Consider the following 23,524-nt stretch of genomic DNA (forward strand, 5'->3'; position numbering starts at 1 on the left):
TAATAACATCCAGCATAAAAAGTAGTTTTAGCACCCACGGTATTTGCTTGGGTAATGGAAACACCCTTGTTGCTGCAGTGATGGATTTCCTGTTTACAAGACAAGACCCTATTCCTTCAGTGCATTTTTAGGATGGACATCTGCTTATCTAATATACGAATGAGGCCCTTGTTCACAAAACTATGTGACTATTACACAAAACTAGAAGTAATAGAGCTATGTGATTAAACATTTAGCAGCACTTTGCTACTGCTTTTCTCATCTCTGTTAATACTTTCTTGGTGGTTTGGGCAGTGTAGCACCATGACAGATTCCAGTATTTTCTGAATTTCTTTCAGAAACAAAGTTTTTTCAATATATACATATAAATATAACTAGTGATCTTGTATTTTGACAAAATTCGTACCTTTCAGGTCCAGTAGAACAAACCCATGTGGATCTTGCAGAATTATTTTGAAAATGTGTTTTAGAAGATTCTTTAATTATACATCAGTTCATTTTAAAATTTTCAATTGATTGCTACTGAGCTTTCTTTTGGAACACTTTCTATTTACTAGGGAGGCAGACTTTCCCACACAACACTTGTTTACTCCAAAAGAACATTAGATGTGAAACTGAAGAGGTGTATAATACTGAAATATTCATAGTCAGCCTAAGGCTGTTGAGTGATGCAATTTATATAATCAATTAAACAACTTTATAGAACCTCTTTTTACTTTTTTTACATTTTCTTTCATGTTGTGCTGGAAAAAGCCCTGCTGGGTCATCCTATTGTGGAATGAATTACAGTGTTGGATGCAATTAAGAGTTTGGGCAGCACATCAAAACCTCTGAGTAGTCATCTTTGCAGAGGAACCTGGTGTCTTGAGTAGACACCTAGTCTCTATCTGATTCGCAGGAGGAGTTAGGACTGAATGCAGTTCAAGATACCACAACTTGGGGTGACGGCCAGCTCACCTCTGAGCAAGAAATGCTTGTAGCTGATGTCTGAGGTAAGTAGCAATACATGGGCAAAACTTTGTCATGTTCTTGCTTGTTGTTTTGCAGGACTCTCTGTCAGCTAGAATTCACTGCCGAGAATCTCAAACAACGAGTGCTTCTTCTGAGGACATGAAAACTGCTCTTGGAGTAGCCTAACCAAGCAGTTTCTGGCAACTTATGCTCAAAATTCTTCCCAGATAGGGCACTACAGGAAAAATGGCAGCAGTGGCATTGCTTTCTTCTGAAACATGGCCAAAACAGCAGCCACTCTGGGATTTGAGAAAGAGCACTCACTTGTGATGAGGGAGATGTGCTCTTGTTCACTTGTTCATTTGTTTGCTTTTAAGTAGCTCCAAATGCAACATCACCTACCTTCTCAAATTTTGAAAAAATTCAATTTTTTGTGCAAGATATTTTACACAACATCTATCAAGTTGAAGACAAAAAGCAAACAAAAGCCCAGTCCTATATTGCACACATTTGGACCAGCCTTTGGTGGGAAATGTATTCTTACTTTGGTTCTAAAAACATTTTAAGATACTAAATGCATTAGTGACCTTTATATTGCTCTGCACTCTGTAATATTTCTATCTGGGAAAAAGACACTAGACTACAGACAGCTGGTCTACCATAAGAGGCAGGGGGCTGATGCACATGTTTATGCATTCTTTTGAACTTAGGAAGATATTTTGTGTATATTTATTTTCTGTTTAATGGGAAGGGAGGGAAATGTTGTGATGCTCAAACAATGTGCCCCACACCAAGTTCTTGAGGCTGAAGGCAAAAATCCTCTCCTGACAAAAGAAAGGGAAGTGGAAGATCATGCATACTTCCTCACTATTCAAATTACCTTGGATATATTCTGGTGAGTCTATGCTAAGGCTTAAAAAAACAGCTGCCAGGTATGCGCCAGCCTCTACACTTTACATGGGGATGCAAAATCAGAGAGTAGCTAAAAACTGAGGTGGTTTTGTCCTGATCCTGAAGAGATGGTTTCAATCCACCATTGGCTTGACACTCTCTGAAATCATTCAGTGTTGAGTTTATTTGGACACAGCATTGATCTTCATTTTCTGTAACATACACAACCTTTCAAAACATAGCATATACTCTCTAATACATCATATTATCTATGAGAAGTTACATATATACCTGTATGCACTTATCACACATTGCACCTTCTGCTCTGCAGTGTTCTTTCATGATTTTAGTATTAATAATGCAGGCTAAAATAGTTCATCCTTATACTCAGAACTGGATAAATAAAATGGTGTTCACTTATGGGCAGCCTTAAGTGCTTTGTGATGGTTTCACTGCAGATAATTAATGCTAATGATAATCTTTTAGAGCTGTTTTTTAAAGTGCTATGCAGTACATTTTCCTACAGAATATGGGATGTCTCTTGCAATAAGAGACATACTTGGCACTTGTGGCCAGTTGGAGACAATCTGGGAAACAGATCCATCTCAGACTCCATTTAGAAATGCAAGTGACTATCTAGAGAATTTTAATGCTGACTTTTCTAATTTCCCTACAATTAGATATGGAAAGTACCTACAATATTTTCACTTAGGAAATGGAGTCAGCTTTTACAGGATTAGAAAAGTGCCTAGAAAAAAAAAAAAAGTGCATTTTTAAATTATCATTAAAAAAAAAAAAAAAAGGAATTAATAGTGTTTATTCCACATGAGTTTTCTGTGAGTCTGGAGTAATATACACCTGTAATTTTACTCTATCTCTAAATTTACAAATTAATTAGAATATCGTAACTGCATGACATTCAGATCAGGCTACATATTTTTACTTGTTCTACTGGGAATGTATATGGAGATAAGTCCAATAATGAAAAACAGCTACTAGATTAATTTCTAAATTCAGTAGTGACAGTAAACTAGATCTGTACCAAACTCAAACTAACAGAAAAAGGCTAAATTTACCTTAGGTGAAAACAGGAAAAGAAAGCTAAAGCTTCTTGGATGCTTGTAACGGGGATATTTACAAGTAGAAGTAGTAGCAGGCTAAGGCTGATGTAAAATCCACTAGAAACATTGGTAATGAAAGTGCTACTTGGCAAAGCTGGCAGCTGTAGCATGTCCTCAGCTTACTCCTTTGGGAATGTGGGTGCTCTAGTTCTGTATCACCAGTTTTGCATCCCCAAAGCCACAGTGACAATAGCACTTGTAACCTGTGCTATTCCTGCCTAGGCAGACGTTGGCTCACTAGACTAAAGTTGTCACAGCTGGTAGAGGACTATTGTTCCTTGAAGTTGAAAATGATGAATTTTTAATTACCTTGTTTATCATTATAATGTAATTGTGATTTTACTTTTCAAAGAGGAAATGTTTTTTAACTCTCCAAACACCAAAACCTGACACGAGCAGCAGGATGAACTGTAACCTAAAAAAATAAGATCTACAAATCTCTTGGGTCTGACAAGTTTGGCTTCCCATAGATGTTTGCTGTGTACTTGATGATAATCCATTCTCACAGACGGATCAGTTTTTATTGTGTACAGGGTCTGCCAGTCACATTCCTCCCAAAGGGCTCTGTACACGTAGAGAATAGGAGGAGCATCAGCAGCACGACAGACTGCAGTGAGCACATCTCATGCAAAAGGCAGAAGAGAAGTGAGACATTTAGGAGATGGAACAAGAGAATGCTGTGTGAGGAAGAAGCAGTATAACCTGACACGCACATCAGGCTTTACACGAGCAACATGTCACGGCCTCCGGGAAGAAAGCAGGACAGCCACAAAATAGTAAGATATTTTTGTTATGTGCCACTGAAATTGTGCATGGAGAAGGAATGAGCTATTATTGTACTGATGTGTTTCGTACAGATGTATTTGTGAACAGCTTGACAGAAAGGATGAGGATGAGTTTGCCAGTATTAGAGCAAAGGCTTGCTGCCAGAGCACAAGGGACTGTGCTTGTTGTTGGGATCAGAAGAGTGGTCCTTTTGTACCCAACTGGAGGCAGTAAGTCTCAGGAGTCCCTGCCAGACATCACTCCTGTTCTGGCTTGCTTCTAGCCACAGCACTTGGCAAGAGTGAGCCAATACTCTGAGCTCTCCAGATCAGGATTTCTACGCCTTAGATTACATTCAGAATGTGTCTCCACACCAGGAACAGTTAGTCTAAATGTTCTGTGGATTCGTTATAACAGATATTACATAAGGTGAGGTACATTTGCTTTTGCTAGATATCAGGAGTCAGTTAGGAAATCCTAGGTGCTAGGAGAGTGTGTAGTGGAAAAAATCATTCTTTTGGAGAACTTTAGGGCTTGTGGTTGTTAAACACTGCTAACATTAAGTCTCCATAGAATTTCTATTGTTGAAAATGTATAACTCTTTAGGAATATTTTACCACAAATAATCCCCCCCACCATTCACCCCCCCAAACAAAACCAGCATCAACAAAAACCATTATCCATAATTCTGAAGATCTAAATAGGGTTAGAAAGATGTGGGCACAAAGTTTCTGAGTCTGGAGTGCATTCAGAAGCAGAAGACTAAGTGCTTCAGAGAACTTTAGGGTCCAAAATAGAAATGTCAGATAAGTTTATGTGCCTCTGTGTTTATGCAGCCACTGAATTAAATGCAAAATGAAATCTGTTTTGTGTTTGGACGTTCAATTCTACCCACATCTTTCTTCAGGGAACTTAGACCTCAGGGCTTTCCAGGTGGTTAATGGCGAGTTTTGATGTGTTTGGGCAATGGGAAAGTTCCAGAAGACTCCAAGACATTATTGTAGCTATTCCTGAAAAGCATTACTGGATGACAAAGGTCTTCATGGGAAAAATTAATTAATTAATTTTAGCTTACATACATCAGTTCATGGAAAAAAAGTCAAATGAATAGGTTATTTCTCCAATAGGAGAAATATTATATATTATTATATACACTGCGCTTATGTTTCTCTAAGGCATTTGTCTTATTGCAACTCTGACCTGTTGAGACTAGAACAATACAGGATCTGTATAATGTCCACTTAATGCATTAAAAATTTGTTCATAAGAATTTGGCAAAGTGTGTAATGACATTGTAAACAGGAGTTATCACCAAGGTGAATTTAAGATATGGTTCCTCACTACTTAACATTTTGTCAAGTGACATTAAAATGGAAACATTTATTAAACTTCAAGCTGTTGATGCAGTGGGAGCAGGAAAAGGTTTTTCTGCCAAGCCATTCTTCCTGTTCCATTGTTTTCATTGGCATTTACTATTATTTTTCCACTGACTATAAATAAAAAGCACTTCTAATATGCCCACATGCCAGAGGCACTTCTGTGGATTAATTTCTGTCCAAGTATTTAATGAAAGTCAACCTAGTCTCTCAGGCCTACAGATCAGCTGCAACTCCTACTAGATACAGCCAGTTCAGCAGTGCCATACGTGTGAACCAGTATGATCACGACTTCAAGGGGAGAAGGGAAAATTACTTTACTCCAGATCAGTGAACAGCTAAGGATCCCAGTGTTTCCAAAGCTTTCTATACTCCTTTGACAGGTGGCTGTAATCCTTGCCCATCTCTACGGTCTCTCTCATCAGAAAAAGGTGCACCAACTACATCTTCTGTACAGAGAAACTCAAACACTGTCTCTTCATAATGGTTACCTGTGCTTCAGCCAATCTTCCTAAATCATTCACACCAAGCACAGGATTCATTTTGTTTAATGTTAGCCACCTAAATTATAGGTGGCTACTTTCAATTGCCTATCATTTCATTACAAATTAAGGAGAGGAATGTTGTGAGGAGCTGGGTAAACCAGATGTCAATCAAGTATACTCAGTTACCCTTTGGAGCCACTTCATTCCTTCTGCACCACCAGATTTCTAGCTTTCAGAGGGCTAATATTAGAAGAGGTGGTATTTCATCCCAATAGTGACAGAACTGTGATGCCCGCATGGAAAACCTAAAGCTGAAGTATGACAAAAAGAGAATATTTGATATGGCAGCCCTGAGGAAAGCGAGCCATAGGCCAGTATTTCATCTGATTTGGCTGTGAAGCTCATTCCTGCCAATGTGATTTGTATTTTCCTTTAAATTTACATTTCAGTGCATCACATCATCTTTCCTTCATTTTGCTGTTCATTAAAAAAAAAATAAAAATTGCATGAACCTTTGCTGTTTATTCCCCTATACTCCTTTAATTATTGTAGTACTAACATTTACATAGCAATTCATCCACTTTCTCAGCAGTTCACATGGTATACTAAGAATTTAGAAATAAATATTTTCTTTTTATATATACTCACATGTATATATAACTTTTATATATATATATAAATATTTTTTTTTATCAGGAGAAAATCCTCTTATTCTTCTAATGAATGAAAGAAAACCTAATGCGCTTTTATTATATTACAGAAAATAATAAACATTTTCATATAGACCTATACAGTTGTCTATATTCCTCAAATCACAAGTGAGTATATCTTCTCAGTCATGTCAATCAAGTAAAATCATTTTTGTGTCAGAGACCACATCCAGCACCATGTGCCATATAGAAGATTTTATTTGGTCACCATTTTCTGGTAGCAACTGAGTGATGGAGCAGTTGGTTATTCTGCTGTTAACCTCAACTTTTAGTATTGTCCAGCAATGTGTTGGAAACAATTCAGATAATTTTGGTGACACTATGCTGAGTCACTTAGACCATTCAGCACACCCCTGCTAACCATACTTGCCCACAGATAAACTGTACAGACAAGTGATGGCTGTAAGTCTGGGTCAGAAAAGATTACCTAAGCCTATATTGGAAAAGGTAGACTCACTAAATGAAGGGGAAAACAAATCTGTATCTGTATGAAGTATGGGATGAAATTAACTTAGCTTTGATGTTAGATAACTAACACAGATAAATTCTCTAAAACAAACCAGTGTTTTCAAATCTGCATAATCAAGTATTTTTCAGAAAGTATAGGCTTTTACCCTCAGGCCATATTAGCAGTGATGCCTATTTGCTTGCTCATGTGTGGTGAAAATACTATCACAGTGAGTCTTTCTGGGTATTTGGAAGGCTGGTATTGACAGTAATTTAAGTTGTGGTGCTTCTGTGTGGAGTCAGGAGTAGAACTCTGCGATGCTTTTGGATTCCTTCCAACTCAGGGTGTTCTGTGATTACTTGTAAAGACTTGTAAAGATGAAATGTCGGTAGTACTGAATCTTTTCTTCTTTGTTCATTGTTATCCTTTATACCTGTGCTGAATTACAGAAATTTTCCATTATTCTGAGCTATTTTGTTTTGGATTTACTCATTTTTTTGGAAGGAAAGCAGCTGATAATCAGATCAATCATACTTTTGTGAAGGAACTGGAATGCACTGCACAGTTTTTTTGTTGTAAAATGACGAATAGCTCAATTCTTCATGTATTCTTCCTGCTATTAAATTATGTTTTAATGGCATTTTGACAAGATTTATCCATCCAACATTTATGTGCGCTTGCAGGATGCAGGAATGTATCTGATGAAATTAGCTATATCCCAACAAATGTTTTTTTTTTGACAAACAAAACCCCTGTGCAGACTTAAGTGATGACCAAGTCAAGCTCTGTCACATTTAAATCATGGATTTCACTGATTACGCATCTATGGACAGAAGCTTCTTTATTAATGTAGATGGTATTTTTGTTCATCTTTAATATAGTAGCAGCTCAAAAAAATTGATTATCATTTATAATTTTTGTTTAGTTTTCAATTTCTAACTTTATCTTGCAGAGCAGAGAACTTTTTGTGCTCACATATGGGGCTTTGGTAGCCCAGCTGTGTAAGGACTATGAAAAAGATGAAGACGTCAACAGCTGTTTAGACAAAATGTAAGTACTGCATTAAATATTCAGCTTCCTTGATAATGCAATTTGACTACCTCTACACTAGCATTCAGCTTTGTGTCTCCTGATTTATAGTTTCCAGCACTGTCAAGGATTACAGATAACATGGGGGTAAGGTTAAATATTCTGTTATTAGAAATAACATTAATTTGTGAATTATGATGAGCAATTAATCTTTAAGTTTCAGAAGAAAAGTATCAGATTTTTTTTTGATTGTTTACATTTGTTCTTTGTTAACCCTGTGATAAGCTAGTCATAATACAGACTTCTAAGTTTCATCTATTTCCATGTACTAATTTTCAACTTTCATATTAACTCTTCTTTTCCACTCCTTAACATCCATGTCACTTAAAACTACTCAAACTTTTTACTTTTCACTGTTGTTTCCATGTTAACATGGAATCCTAGAATGGCTTGAGTTGGGAGAAATCTCAAAGATCATTTAGTTTCTATCCCCTTGCTGATGGCAGGGTTGTCAGATACTAAATCAGGCACCAAATGAGATTGCCCAGGGCCCCATCCAACCTGGCCTTGAATGCAACCAGGGACATGGCATCCACAAGTTCTCTGGTAGCCTGTTAAACAATGCATTTATGTATTCACTTTTCATGTGTCCTTCCCTCACCTACTGTGATTTTCTGACTTGGACACTAAAAAGTAGTCGTATTGCAAAGTCGTGGGAATTTGATTTGGTGAACCAGTCAATAGACAGCCTCCTTCTATGGTCAACACCCTTCCTTGAGGGTATAATTCAGATCTCTCACCTGGGTATTCTGTTGTCTTCTGAATGCTTTACTCTTAGTCTAAAAGCTTACAACGAGGCTATAGTCCAATAGTTGTCCATGGAAGTTGGTAAAAAATCATTCATCTGATAAAGAAAAGTAATTTATTCACAAACTGAAGAGGCAACATCCCTCAAATGGCTATTTTATTTTAATCCATCATTCAGCTCTAGAATAAACCACACATTAAGAAAAAAGTAAACAAACAAACAGAACCATACAAAAAGAAAAAAAAACAACAGACTTTTTTCTGATACTATGATAGAAATTAGCAAAGGGTATTTTTTGAAAGATGTGGTGTGGATATATATTTTGCTCGTTGTTTTGTTTTTATACCTGTTTCTATAAAATCTTTTTGTTTTTCTCTGTAAATAGAAACACATGATAAAATCGTGACAGGTTTCATTGCTGCAGTATGAACAGTTTTAGTACTGTGACAATAGAAACACTCCCACATTTATTATTCTTTTATCTTTGCAAACCTAATGCATGAAATTTGAAAACAGTCTTGTGCATCACTAATGCACGCCTTGCTAACTGCTGATTACTTATTTACCAACTTTATTGATACTGATACTGAAGTGATAAAAATTTCATCATTTTTTGATGCATAATATACTTCAGTTTTGAACCTCATGCTGCCAAAACCACATTCTGTCTCATCACAGCATTGCATATCAGATGACTCTTCAGCTTCTTGTCAAAGCTGTATTACAAAACCGATAAGAAGCTCCATTGATTGCAACCTGCTTTGTTGAAGGTATAAGGTCTTTGCCTTACAGGAAGGATCTAAAAGTATCCAAATATATGAACATGTGAAAATCCAGAAGATGGTTTCTGACTTTGTTCCATTTTTTTTTTTTTTTTAACATTCCTGTGAACTACATGAACTTTCCAAAAAATTCTTAAAGTGATAATATTTATTACGCACTCTGTGTAGCTGCCAACTTCTGTTAACACTTACTTAAAAGTTAGGAATTAATATTTGTTTAATGAAAAATTCCATTAACTTCTGTCTTTTTTTACTTAATTTCTCTGAACTTCTAATATTGTAAATACAAAGTAAAGGTAGTGCTGTACTGAAACTGTCTAAACTGCCCACTTCTGGATTCATTTTGCAACTATTAGATAAAGGGAGAAAACATGTTAGAGAAAAAGAGGGGACTGTGAAGGAAGAAGAAAGACAGAGATGAAAGGATAAGAGAATAAAGGAAATAGATATTTGCTGAAGTCCTTCCAATGCAGGCATGAGTACTGTGACTGAAGGGGACAGTTCTTCTTGACAGAGGTGGTGTGAGATGAACGCTGGGGATCACACAGGAATGGAGAAAATCCTGTCATATGTTGTCCTTTAGTGATAAAACAGTGTTAATCAGCCTTTATTTGTATATTATTTATATATATTATATTCATATATATAATTTCTCATATAAGTAAATACACATATATGCATGTGTATGTAGAAAATATTACACTTGCTGGGGATATCATGCTTAAAGGAGTATAGTTCCCCGTACAACTACATGAACTACATCCTACTGTGCTGTAAAATATGGCAGAAAGAATCTAGACTACCAAAATCTGGTGTCCTTAAAGCCATCCATCTAGAAACATGCTTTTTTGTTTGTTTGTTTTTAATTAAGGAAGCACACAAAACAGATTGAGAGGATGGTAGGTGGGAAATCTATCCCTTTTTTGAATGTTAACTCTCTTTGTTCTCCTTCTAGGGGATACAGCATTGGCATAAGACTAATAGATGACTTTTTAGCTCATTCAGATGTGAAACGTTGTCGCAGTTATTCTGAAACTGCAGATATGATTGCACAGGTAATTAAGATTTATGTTCCTTAGAGCTTTGTTATCCTCAATTGTCTTAGCTTTTCCTTCACTATCAGTTTACTCCAGAACAATGTTACTTACATTTTTTACTATATGAGAATTGTCTTATCTCTGCAATCATGCCAATGCTAAACTTGTGTGCAATATAGCATTTATCTACAATTTCACTTCAGATAGCAGATCACAGAGTTTCTTCTTGAGAGAAGATTCCTAAAGCACCAAAACATATCACGAAAATTGTGATGCTTAGTGAGATAAGAATTTTAGAGCTGATTATGGTAAACCCACAACTGTAACTTTGCTACTGGGTCATCAGAACCACAGAACTGATCCTTCCTGTTCTTTACGTACCAACTAAATTGTCTAAGTCTTTGGTATCAGTGACTAGGATACAAGTTGTGAGAGGTTGCTGACCCCTGTCCTACATTGACCTTAAAGTCATTCATTAAGCAATTGCTTAATATAAGCTTATAATATAAGTTGCAATATAATTTATATAATTATATAATTATATTATATGAATTATAATTAATTGTATTATTAATTATAATTGAAATTATAATATAAGTTTATAAGCTAATATTAAGTTTTTCTATGAATCCAGTCTTTTCTACTAGCCTGTCAGGTGTTCTGCTATTAGAAGAGTTAAATGTTTATTTTTGTTTACTACTACTTAAGCTGATTTCTTCTGCTCTTTCCAGAGAATCTGATGAACAGCAACAAAAACAATCAGTTTTCCTAAGCTTCAAATTGTATATGCCCTCAATTTTTATTTTCTAGGTTAAATAATTTGTAATTCCTAAAATTTGTTATTTCTGCTGTATGAACTCTGCAGCCTATCCATAGTTTTCTCAGATGTTTTTTAACTGTGGAATGTTAATACTATGAAGAAGCTGATGAATTTTCTGCAAAATGAAGACTCAAAGGCAGGAGTCTCACAGATCTAAAGATAAATAAATAAAGAAATCAGGGAAGGTACTTCTACCCTCTTTGTTGGAAATTTCCTCTTATTGAGTAATCTTTCACACTACTAGTAGACAAGAAGATCTAAGAGGAAATTGAATAACAATATGGAGGTTTGATACGGCTTTGACAGAAGTGTAAGTTTTGGGGAAGCTTGAAGAGTAATCCGTAGGAAGTTTTGCCCTCCTAGACTGCTGGGTCACTGTAAAGGAGATGGTAGTTCACAGATATGGAGTTGGCTCAGACCTAAATGCACTCAGATCATTGCACATGATTTCTTTTATCTTCAATGATTTCCAGTGTTGTCAGGGAAGATATGCCTGAGCTTTCCCAGTTGGAAAAATTAATCACACTTTATAACAAAAAACTGTTAGCTAAGTGGTCGTTTGCTGAAGTGGAGAGATGAGGGCATGAACTAATTGAACTAAGATTCATTTTTATGGACTTGTTTTGGGAGATGGAAATATGTCTGGCATACTTTTTGAGAATAATTTAAGGATTACCATGTGATGTTGACTACAGAGCTGTGAAGTACCAGGATTTTTATCCAGTGAACATGTTCATGCTAATAGTGTAGGCATTTCTTACATCAAAGAGCATCTGGGTAGTACCAGATGGTGTGTGATCCTGCTCTCATCCATGTGAAACCATGTCACACCATGTCAGAAATACCTAAGTTAGCTCTGACTGTAATGGAGGGACAGAATTTGTATTATAATTCCAAAATGCTTTTTGCATGGGAACTGACAGCTATCACAGAAATAGATAGGACGTTCTTTGCAGTTCATTCTTAGGCAAAGCTGAGCCAGAGTAGAGGATCCATTGGAGGTGCTGAGGGAAGCTGAATGAACAGTGTAAGGGAAGCAACATTTCAATCACTGTATTAAAACATCTCATTAGAAGAATGATGCCAGCCTGCAAAATCGCCTTTTGGTTCACTTTTATGTTGTTCATCTGGTGTATGTTCTCTCTGCATGCTCATATGCATGACAGATTTGCAGATTCTTGCATTTCCTTGTTGTTTCCTTATGTAAATTGTTGTAGTACAACTGAACCATCATTGCCCAGTACAGGAGATTCAGAAACAAAATACAGTGAGAAATCAAGGAAAAATTTACTGTTAACCTTTTGGTATAGGATGTACTTCAAAGGACAGTTAATGAGAGAAAACTTTACTCGGAAAGATTGGAACAAACTTTAAAGTGCAAAGTCTCTTGAAAATTTATTTTTAGCAAACTAGAAGAGGAGTTCTGTGGAAAGAGTATATCCTTTTCAAAGCAAAACATGAGTTGGAAAATATTAACACACTTCTTTGGCAAAACATTTTTGAAACAACATTAAAATGCATTTGTCTGACACACATACCAACAAAACGTGCAAATGACACAGAAAATAACTGTTAAAGTTGCTGGTTCAAAGTTGAACAGCTTTTTACATGTTCTCTTTAACTCTTTGATAACAGTGTTGTAAGCAAGGAAAAAAATGCTGAAATATTTAACTCCACTAATTCTTGAGGATGAATGCATAGAGTAAAAATAGTTAAAAGGTTGAAGGAAGGCAGTTAAGCAATTAAAAGTACTCAAAACCAAACGTCTGTAAACATAGCTGTTATCCCGCAGTCCTTTGAAGAACAAAGAAATCTGTAATATCACGCCACGGGTGTTTACTGCAGAAAGTAGATGCAAAGAGATGAAGAAAAAGACAAAGTGTATAGTGAGGAGTACATAGCCAGCTTGCCATACTAATAAATAAATAGTGGAGGAGAGGTATACCTACGCAGTCTTTCTTTGTGATTAGGGCCTTAAAACTTCGTACAGTGATTCAGACTGCAGAGCCTGGGATTTACTGTTATTTTATACTGGACTGGAGGAAGGCCAACACGGGCTGGTGATCAGCCAAACTAAGTCCTTCCACACTGAGTTCACATGGTGCTCATTGGCTTCTTGTATTGATGCTGTGACTTTGCATAGACTAAACAGGCCACCTAAAGCCAGTCTTTATGCTCACTGGCAAACTGGCATAAGAAAATTGAAACCAGCTGTGGAACAGTACCAAGAGAAAAGCTCAGCTGACGAAGTAACATCTAACACTGGATTCAGAATTCAGAGTCTGTATCAGTGCTCTATTGCACTGCAAACCAGACACTGGTTTTGCATAATTTCCATGCCAGTTGTATTTTGCACTAGGAATTTTAACAATTGAATTTTGAAAGATTTGTCATACCATAATACAAAGCCCAGCTGAAACTAAATCAAAACCATATGAGGGCATGGCACATTTAACAAGTTACTGTGTTTGTATCTCAAACTTGAAGTTTGAGCAGCAAGTGTGTAATATAGCAGAAAAAAAAGCTAAGATAAATTAATTGAGAAAAGTGGGTTCTCACTGAGGGGAAGAAGTGATTATATTGAGGTACAGAATGCAGAGTAGCAAACGTCCAGATTCTTCCTGTTTATTTGTGAACTAATATTTGACAGGCATCAGAGGTAATGCAAAATCTAAGTTTTCTGAGAGAAAATGTCAATTCCGCTTTTTTTTTTTTGGTCACTTTGTTTTTGACAGTATTGAAAATGATCTTCTGTGATGGCTGCTGAACTTGAATTCAGTGACAATGTTGATACAAAACATCTTTCTTGATAGCTGCTTGAGGAATAGAGTTAAATTTGCCAAAATCAGATTCTAGCTGGAAAAAATAGGCCGAACTGGATTTTGTTTTTGTCTGTTTTGATAGAAGTATTCCAAGAACCACATTGCAATTGTATTAAATCACAGACGTTCTGGAAATACAACAGTTAGAATAACACAGTCCTGGGAACAAAGTTTAGTGAGGTACTGAGACTAATCAGGCACATGTTGTAGCGCTGAGCATTCAGCAGCTGAACTTCATGGTGGAGACCATGCTACCAGGCACAGGGAAAAGGGAATGTAGAAGAAGCAGCCCACTGCAGCTGGCTGGCCAAAACCACCAGATATTTTGTGCTACAGCACTGTTAACTACAGACTGTCTCTCAGCAGGCCAGGATAGAGGGCTGATCGTCGCAGCCAGCATCTCCTCACACTCTCAATACCAATCGCTTACAGCATGCAGCAAAGGAAGTGTGCACCTCAGTTCTGTCCTTCTGTGAAAAATGAGTGGGCCACACACTTCAGATATTTCTGTGCAGAACTTTGAGCTTTCTCCCATGGAAGAAAAGATTGTCCAAACTGGAGGTGGGACCCCTTGGTCCTCCCACCTTTCCCTCCTCTGCCACATATGCTTTAACCTCTGTGTACCAGCTCTTACTGAGCAGTAAAGAACTTATCCTTATGTCAGCCCAACTTGCTCCTCACATTTACAGATCAGCTCATTAACCTACTTAGTGCCCTCCCTGTTTCATCCTTGCTTGCTGTGGTTTTCTGTGGTGTTGATGGGGTAAACAGAGAGCTTTGGTAAAAGGAAGTTTAGCAGAGCAGTAGCAAGTTTTTTCTTTCAGTAGGCCTGAAGTAAAAGCCTGCATTTGATTCTTTTGGAAGGACTGAGAGGAGTTTAGTCCTTCCTTTTAAACTGCATATTATAAAGATATTCATCTTTGGCAGGACACAGAATCTGAGATCAGTACAAGATCAATAGGAGACTGATTGTATAAGTGTCAGAAGAAAATAAATAAAGAGAACAAATCAAAGGGAATCGTAGAAACATAGAATGGATTGGGTTAGAAGGGATCTTAAAGTTCCAACTGCCCTGATTTTCCATGAACAAAGCTTAGTTTTTGAACAGTTTTCTGAGATCAGAAGACCTCTGATATGGGCTTTTAAAAACAGCAGTCCTTCCAGTCCATTTTAATCACACATTCCATTACATACTCAGAGCTTCACCTATGGTCCGATTGTTTGCTACCATGAATTTAGTGAAGTTAAAGGCTGTGGTTCAGTGACAAACCTGCAAGTCTGTCGTACTGTTGTCAGGCATGCCTCCTATTGGGACTTTCATTTTGGCAGAGTTGCCTCTAGGCTCTTAGCTGCAGTATGTACATTGAGGCGTGTATCATGGCCTAAATCTGCTGCAAAGTGAGGCAGCTGGGACAAAACAGAACAAAACATAACAAAACAAAACAAAACAACAGTATAACATTTAATCAAAGACCACGAATCTAAATAGGCAGGAAAAAATTCTAAGCAGATAGTGGAATTAGCTACATTAAAATAGCAATGGCCTGTAAATGCAGATAGATTATTTTTTTCTTCTTAAGAAACACAGTGAGTATGGGAGGATCAGGATAGTGTTGTTTTGTTGAAAAGAGCCTGATTAGAGCTGTGCAAATCTGTGGTTCTTTGCAGACTCAGAGAGACTAGTAGTAAAATTGTGCATAAAAACCTGTCAAGTCGTTCCAGGGAGAGAATCTTGGCAGAAATGTGATACTTCTTTTATACAGCATTTGCAAAGGCTCAGGCACCCTATATGAGAGCCATGTTGTACATTCCAAGTGTGTGAGTTGAAGCAAAAGTCTGTGGAGTGACAGGCCTTCTTCCCAGCAGGGACTGTGCCCCACCTTCATGGCCTGCTCGCATCTCTGGCTCCAGACACATTCTACATTTCTTATGATGTAAAAAATATGAAATTCTGCCCTCTGCAAAAGTATTTTCTCATCTTTAAGCATGGAATTTTCTTCCAAGCCTTCTGTGATATGCTGGCTGCAGGCCTAGTGTTGCTTGATGGTTCTATGCAGCGTCAGAAACACCCTTCAAAACTGTTGGTACCTAAAATCTTGACGGTTAAGATTTGTCTCAGCAATTACCCGGCATCTCACTGTTAAGTGAAGTCACTGCTCTGTGCCCCCACAGACATCCAAGGGATAAGGAGGATGGGTTATCAATGAGACTATCTGTGGTGTTCTAGGTGCAACAGGAGACCAAAGACACCGAGATGCCCTGAATGGCCAAACATCTCTGTGCCTCAAAACCTCCTGTAAGTGGAAACGAGCTGTCAGCAAAACCTTTACTTTATGTGAACTGTCAGAAAGCCACACACTTCTGTTATTGTATACACCCGTTGCAAATCACATTGCATTGTGATAGCCTTTTGATTTATATAGGACAGGTGTGCTATTACACCTTTAACATAGGATATTGTCCAAACCCTCTCACAAGTCATTATTCAATCAATCCTTTTTGCTGTTGTCTTTTGATGTGGAACCAATGACATCAGCATGGCATGAGCCTGAATTGCCAGTGAGGACTGCAGTCTTTTCACTGTTGTAGAGAAGTAATTTCATTTCATCAAAAAAAATTCAATTATGAAACTGGGAGGGAATGTAATCATGAAGAAAAGGTCCACTGTGAAAAAAATAGATATAGATGAATGAAGGCAGAAGTATGCTACATTAGCAAAACAGAGAAAGACTGAAGATATGTGACCTATGGTATTTCCCTTCTGTCTACAAAGTCATATGTTGTCCCTCTTTCCTCACTGTCTTCTTTCTGACCTTCTTCAACTAGTCTGTGAATAGTGCTATAATGCTGCTCACTATTGCTGAAAGAGTGGAGCTGGGAAGCATCTTCCCATGCCTGAAAAGTTGGGAGGGGAATAACTTCTGGCTTCCTGTTCTCAAAAAAGCACCTCAGGTTTTGCTCGCTCAGCTTGGTGGCATACAGCTGGAAGGTCTGCTCCAGTTGCTCCTTCTCCTTCTCAGCATACACCTTCCAGAACATCAACTGGAGATGGCTGACTTTCGACTGGCAGCTGGCACAGCAAGTGGTTAGCAGGGAGAAAAGAGTCAAAGCCACTATCACACACCAGCCTAAAATCTGGGAAAACAAAAGAAACAAGCCTCGGGTTAAAGTGAAAACATTATATAAGAATGTCTGATAGAGTGACTGTGCTTTGTATAGGGGGTCTGCTACCCACTAGGGAAACTACCACAGACATCTCTTCCCAGTTTTCATTTGTTGACTGGAATTAATGTTAATGGGGCTGCCACATCTGAACAAAAAGGAAGCAGAAACCAGGACCAAGGCTTCTCTGTAGTGTTCACTTTGATGCCACTTTCTCAGGAAAGTGAATGAAGGTTGTTCTTTTAGATAAAACACTTAAAAACACTTGGCTTATACTAGAGACTCTCTGCCTGCAAGGAGAGCCTCAATTTTAAGGGGCCCCATTTTATGACAAAGGGAACTTGGATAACAACAGCTGAAAAGGCCAGTGCAAATGCAATGGCAAATTTGGGAGCAGATGAGCTCAAATCTGCCTCAGCTATAAGACAAGACACAAGAAAAATCTAAGTCTAAATGATTGATCAAATAATGCTCCAGCTGAATAGTGTTATTCAGTAAACGGATTGGACCTGAAAGCAAGGAATAGTGTCTGGACAATGTAAGGAGGATTTTGATGTGAATTTATTGCAAAATATAATGATCTGGCATCTACCATCTATTGGATGGTAGATGGGTTTCTGTCTCCTGAAAACGTTAAATGGAATCACTCATCACAAATTAGAATTAAGATATAGTTCTGAATTGTGACTAACTATAAAACACAATGGGTAAGTAACTTTTGTCCCACATTAATCAATCTTTCAAACCATGAATATTTTTAAATGTGTTGTTTTCAGACATCCTTTCATTAAAAACAAAACAACCTCACTGTGTTAACATAATTTAGTTAACAGGAGTATATATCTTAAAATTAAAATCTTGTCACATATTCTTTCTGTCCCCTTCAATTTCATTTTGTAGGATATTCACTGAAATCCAATCCATTCCTGTGAACTTTTTTTGCTTTGATGAACCAGCCCTTTGTAGAGGAGAAACATTTTTAATTCCAAAACTGTTTTAAATCATCTTCTTGTTCAGTTCTGCAACGGGAGAGGGCAAGAGAAAAAGGAAATTACAGGTCCATCAGCAGGTCTGCCTTGGCACTGAAACAGGGCACAGCTCTTCTACACACTGATTAGGAATTGTTGCCATAGTTTCAGAGATCTCTCAAGTTTTTCCAGCATCCCTCAAGTTCTTTGTAGCTACTTCTGAGTTTGACCAAAGAATTTAAGTATTTTTTAAGGGGAAGAGCAACTTCCATGGTTACAGCAAGGACTGAGGTTAGAAAAATATGCGAGCAATTGTTTTTGTGGGATGACTCCCTTAAGGAGAGCAGAGATGTGGATGCAGGTTTTTCATGCCTAATGCCTCTGTCCTTGACAATAGCTTCACACACCTATTCCACTGTGATGTGTAACATTTGAAACTTGTTTCCAAATGAAGGAAAAAATTCCAGTGTAGAATAAATCTTATAATTTTTAGAGACCCATATGAATTGGAACTGATTTCCCATGCTCTGTCTTAATAGGGAGGACACAAAGAGCTGCAATCTGCCTCATGTGAACTCTTGAAAGGATGCTGAAATAATAACTCCTGGTAAATATTTGTACTTAGCCAGTGGGAACATAGAAATTTTCCTCGGGGAAATTGGGAAGTCTGACTAACAATTATTTTAAGGGACTATTATGGAAGAATGATTTTGAATTATTTTATGCATTTTCTGCTCACTTTGTAATAACTAATTATATCCACGGATTTTTGAAATATTGTTGTTTTCAGATGCCCTTCACTCTTCTGCAGTTTGAATGAATCTATCTATTCCCATGTTATACCCTGAGTCATTGGTCTTTCACTACTTCCCGTGGTGTATACAACTTCAAGTCTTAAGAACTAATTGTTATTTCTTTCTAAAACTCTCAATTAAATTACTTCGCCTGCACTGCAGTCTCTGTCTGCATTCCAGTCCTATGAGGAATGAAAATAAAAGCAGCTCTTGGATAGGAAACCATTCCAGATGAATGTAATCATCTAACAAAGACTTACTGGGTCCAGAGAATCTTCTTCCTGACATATGCTGACAGTTGTCTTTCCATCATTTTCTATAGCACTTTTTTCTCCTTTCCTTTGTTTTGGCTTTTCGTCTCTAAGTTTATTTACATTACAAGACAATGAAAACAACTGTAATGCACAAGCATAGCACACTGTAATCTCAGCCTTGCATTCTCTGGTTTTATTTTTGTGTTTCTTTCTTTTTCCAAGCAGGAAAAAAAGATGCTTTCATCTGGCATCATAAACTTGAGAAATGCAATCAGAAACAAGTTATCAAAACAGTGAGTCACAAATCTGATTTTTCAGTATTTTCCTACTGCTCATGATCTAAGATTTTTTTATGGTATGTATAATGATATAGAAGTAAAGAGATGATTGTGATACGGATTTAGTAGTGTAACAAAGCCTTCAGATAGGGTGACACCGGTTGATTTGGCCTCCTAAACAGTCCAGTGTTGTTTTTTTCTTTGTTGTTCAGAGCTCTCTTCTTCCAGAAAGACAGCTTTAAACTATCTGATTTTACTGATCCTTACTACAGGAGGACCTCCCCCCCCCACTCCCAGAGACATGTCATGGTTCAAACTAAAATAAAATATCTATTTCCGAATTTGGCAGGGCTGCATCATAACAAAACTTAATGTGAAGCCAGTGGCTTTATTTTAACATATTCCACAGATGGATCACAGCAGCAGTGCAAATTGCAATATCCTCTTAAGTTGTTTATCTTACCTGGGACTGTGCCTGCAGCGTTAGCTTGAGTTCCTCACTCTCTGAAAAGGGCATGGTGCTTTTGTCACAGGACACCATGTACAGCTCCTCAAAGCACTTCACGGATTTGTTGTGGCAAACAGCATCTAGGTAGGCAGGATTTCTCAAGCCACTCATGGCACATTCATAAAAAGTCCCATTGAGCAAAGCAACAGAAAGCCACATCACTGGTGCTACCAGAGCATTTAAAGTGATTTTTCCAAAGATGATGAAGAAATGGCAGATATTCCCTTTGGGGAATATTTTTCTGGGGTTCACCCAGCAGCCAGTGAAGAGCTTCCAGGTCGTGGTGTTCAAGAAATATCCAAAAACAAGCAAAATAAAAGCTGGGGAGAAGAGAAAGACCAAACCATACTTGAAGTTTTCATTGCTGCAGGGGCATCTGAAAGCAACAAGAGAAAATGCACGTTCACTTCCCAGTGTCAGCAGAGCCATAACGCTGTAGCCAATAGCAGTTCTCCGGTTCATAAAGAATTTGAGGATTGTTCGGAAACCATCCATGTCCGATACTCACTGAAGAGGTGAAAAACAAAACACTTATCTTCAACTGAAGCAGCCTGTGGCTCTCCATGGGCAGAACAGCTGCTGTGAACCTGGAGCTTCAGCACCGCCTGGGTGACGCAGTGATCTCACTAAACATGCATGCATATGGAACCTCTCCACCAGCAGAGCACATGTTGCATATTTATAGTGATACTAACCAGTAGAGGCGGAGAAGCAAACGCCACCCTGTTATCAAATTCATCCCGGTAGTTTGACTCTTTTTTGTCTTTCTTTTGTTTCGGTTGTTCTTTTATTTATCTATTTATTTATTTTGGCTGCACTTGGAGAACTGAGTAAACGCACTCACCAGTTACAAAGAGTTCCTGAGCTGTGATTAACAGAGTTGCTGGCAATTCAGGGCAACACAGAGCCCAGTATAGAGCTAATGGCCCCAGGAGGGCGTAACGGCGCCGTGAAAGCACGAGTGATAACAATACAACTGTTTCTTATGGGGCTGTAAATGCGGGAACATCAAAGAGAGAATCAGCAGCCTTGAGGTGTGCTTCTCTGGATTATCGCATAGCTCCGGATTTGTGATTAAAATGGAACACAGAAGAGACATATCTAGTATGATATCAAGCTTACCTGCTCCCTATCCCTATTTTTCTGGAGCAAAACTGTCTGCAGGATGTTGCCTTCTAAAGTTTCTCCTCTGGTATGTGCCCATCAGATTCAAGTGGCTGAGTATCCTCCTTTTGCAGGTGGCTTTCAAGATGTACCTGGGGGTCACCCCCACTGTGAGCTGCAGTAGTGCTGCAGGAAATGAATTCTCCTTAATCCTGGACAAAAACCCATTAGTGGACTTTGTGGAGGAGCTGCCAGCAGAGCGAGCATCCCTTTGCTATTGCAACCTCCTCTGCGGGGTGATTCGAGGTGCCTTAGAGATGGTAAGGAAGCACAAATCCATTTTCTTCATTCTTTATTAATAAGCAGATGTTCAGAAATGCTATACCTCTCATTCAGATAAGTGATGGAAGCTTAGTAGTATTACAGTTCTTTCTCAGATTTAACATCTAAACTGAAACTGAAAGGCTCAGGCTGATCCCGAGGTAAAGAAGCACACAGGCTGTCACACTGAGCACAGTCTCAGCTGGGCTCCTTTGAGGGCTGGTGGGCCAAGGAGACAGATAACAAAAATGGGGGTGTGTCTGTGTTGCTGTGCTGGACTTGTCATCTGCTCCTTAATCCTATTTCATTTTCCTGCATAGTTATTATTAGTAAAAAAACATCCTTGATTCTTTCCATCCTTGATATACTAGGATCAATAAAACTTTCTCACGTCACAGCAATGCCACTGCAGCATCGGGTGAAAGAGAGAACAGAATGTGGATGAAGAGAACATAAAAAAACAAATAATCAGAAGTATACTGGGTGAATTTTCAAATCATCAATGGCTTTTACAAAGGAATACATGAAGGCCATAATCCGGATGTCACTGAGCTTTAGAGTCTCGGTGTCATTTTCTGGAAGGCAACATTTGAGCTGCATTGTGTTTCTATCAATTAATATCTGTTTTGTCATATGTCTTATGTTTCAAGAAAGTGAAAGTTGTGTAAGTATTACTACTGTAAACCAGTCTCAGAGTTACAGTATATGATATATATATATATCATATCTAACCAATTAACAGAAGTATTAGTAACTAAAGGATATGATCAGGAAATCTTGTGATCCCAAAACTATAGAGTACATAACTTTTGTTTTCAGAGCAAAATAAAACACTCGAAAGATGATTAACATATGCTAATTCTAGTGTACATAGGATTCCTTTCTATTAATTTAGTATTAAAAGATATTTTTTAAAATCTAGAGATGTGTTTTTTACAGAACCTGTAAAAGAGGGTCCCCTTGTGGTAAGAGAGAGAAAAAAAGACTGTTACACTGGAGGAAGGAGACAAACTGAGTGCTTCTTTGCTTCTTCCTAGGTTCACCTGGCAGCAGAAGTGACCTTCCTGCAGGACAGGCTGAAGGGTGATGCTGTTACAGAAATAGGAATTACATTTTTAAGGAAGGCTGAAGACAAGAAAGCAAAAAAGAAATAAATGAAAGAAATATTGAGATAAACCTTTGTTAAAGGGATATTTCAGACCTTTTGTTTTTGAAGAGGAAATGTGGGGTAGAAATGTTTTGAGTCATCTGCACTACTCAGATGTTGGAAGAGATCTGGAAAACAAAGATGAGGTCAGAGCAAAAATTCTTAATTCTTATGGCACAGATATCAATACAAGAGATCAAAATGCCTTTGCTCTTCTTTTTCACATAACCATAATCTTGAGCTCAATGGAAGCTTTTTCTCAGTATTCAGTGCATGCTGGGTGCAAAATATTCATTCAGACACCCCAAAGTTTTCAGTTGAACATGACTACACGACTTGGTTTTTCCATTTTGTTTTCTGGTGATGTTTACAAGCATGTTTGGTAAGATATGCTTTACTTTCATGTCTGACTGTGGTTAAGAATAATAAATCATACAATATGCAGTTTCTCACTGTGAGGCGCCTGCTTTGGTATGCAATGGTTTGCCACTCACTGTCCTTTACACTCAGCATCCTGCTGCCTTTCACTGAGTCATAGAACCATAGAATCATAGAATCCTTAGAGGTGGAAGGGGCACAACTCGCCTGCAATGTACAGGGACATGCACAGCTAGATCTGGTTGCCCAGGGCTTGGTCCAGCCTTGCCTTGAAAGTCTCCCTGGATAACCTGTTTCAGTGCCTCACCACCTTCACGGTAAAAATCTTTTTCCTTTTATCCAACCTAAATCTACCTTCTTTGAGCTTGCTAAAAAGTCTGTCCCCTTCTGCCCTGTAGCTCCCTTTAGATACTGTCAGGCCTCTATCAGGTTAATCTGTGGCCTTCTCCATGCTGAACAGCTCCAGCTCTTTCAGTCTGTCCTCATAGGAGAAGTGTTTCATCCCTTGGATCATATTTGTGTCCCTCCTCTGGACACACTCCAACAAATCCATGTCTCATCTGTA

The 23,524-nt window shown here is 37.9% G+C and overlaps 2 protein-coding genes across 2 annotated transcripts; one reads left to right on the forward strand and one right to left on the reverse strand.

Moving 5' to 3' along the window:
• The first annotated feature begins 3,616 nt into the window (after positions 1 to 3,616).
• TRAPPC3L (trafficking protein particle complex subunit 3L) lies at positions 3,617 to 22,996 on the forward strand. Its single transcript, XM_065734783.1, has 5 exons — positions 3,617 to 3,739; positions 7,700 to 7,797; positions 10,322 to 10,421; positions 21,248 to 21,433; positions 22,472 to 22,996. The coding sequence occupies exons 1-5, from the start codon at positions 3,698 to 3,700 to the stop codon at positions 22,586 to 22,588; spliced, it is 543 nt and encodes a 180-aa protein (XP_065590855.1). The 5' UTR covers positions 3,617 to 3,697; the 3' UTR covers positions 22,589 to 22,996.
• On the reverse strand, positions 16,697 to 20,571 carry CALHM5 (calcium homeostasis modulator family member 5). The gene is made up of 2 exons (XM_065734743.1): positions 19,965 to 20,571; positions 16,697 to 17,180 (listed from the first exon to the last, which is right to left on the reverse strand). Exons 1-2 carry the CDS (start codon positions 20,502 to 20,504, stop codon positions 16,791 to 16,793), a joined length of 930 nt encoding a protein of 309 aa, XP_065590815.1. The 5' UTR covers positions 20,505 to 20,571; the 3' UTR covers positions 16,697 to 16,790.
• Positions 22,997 to 23,524: the final 528 nt, after the last annotated feature.

Source organism: Cyrtonyx montezumae, unplaced genomic scaffold (genome assembly GCF_038088225.1).
Source record: "Cyrtonyx montezumae isolate F1298 unplaced genomic scaffold, pur_monq_1.0 scaffold_0, whole genome shotgun sequence".
Lineage (NCBI taxonomy): Eukaryota > Metazoa > Chordata > Aves > Galliformes > Odontophoridae > Cyrtonyx > Cyrtonyx montezumae.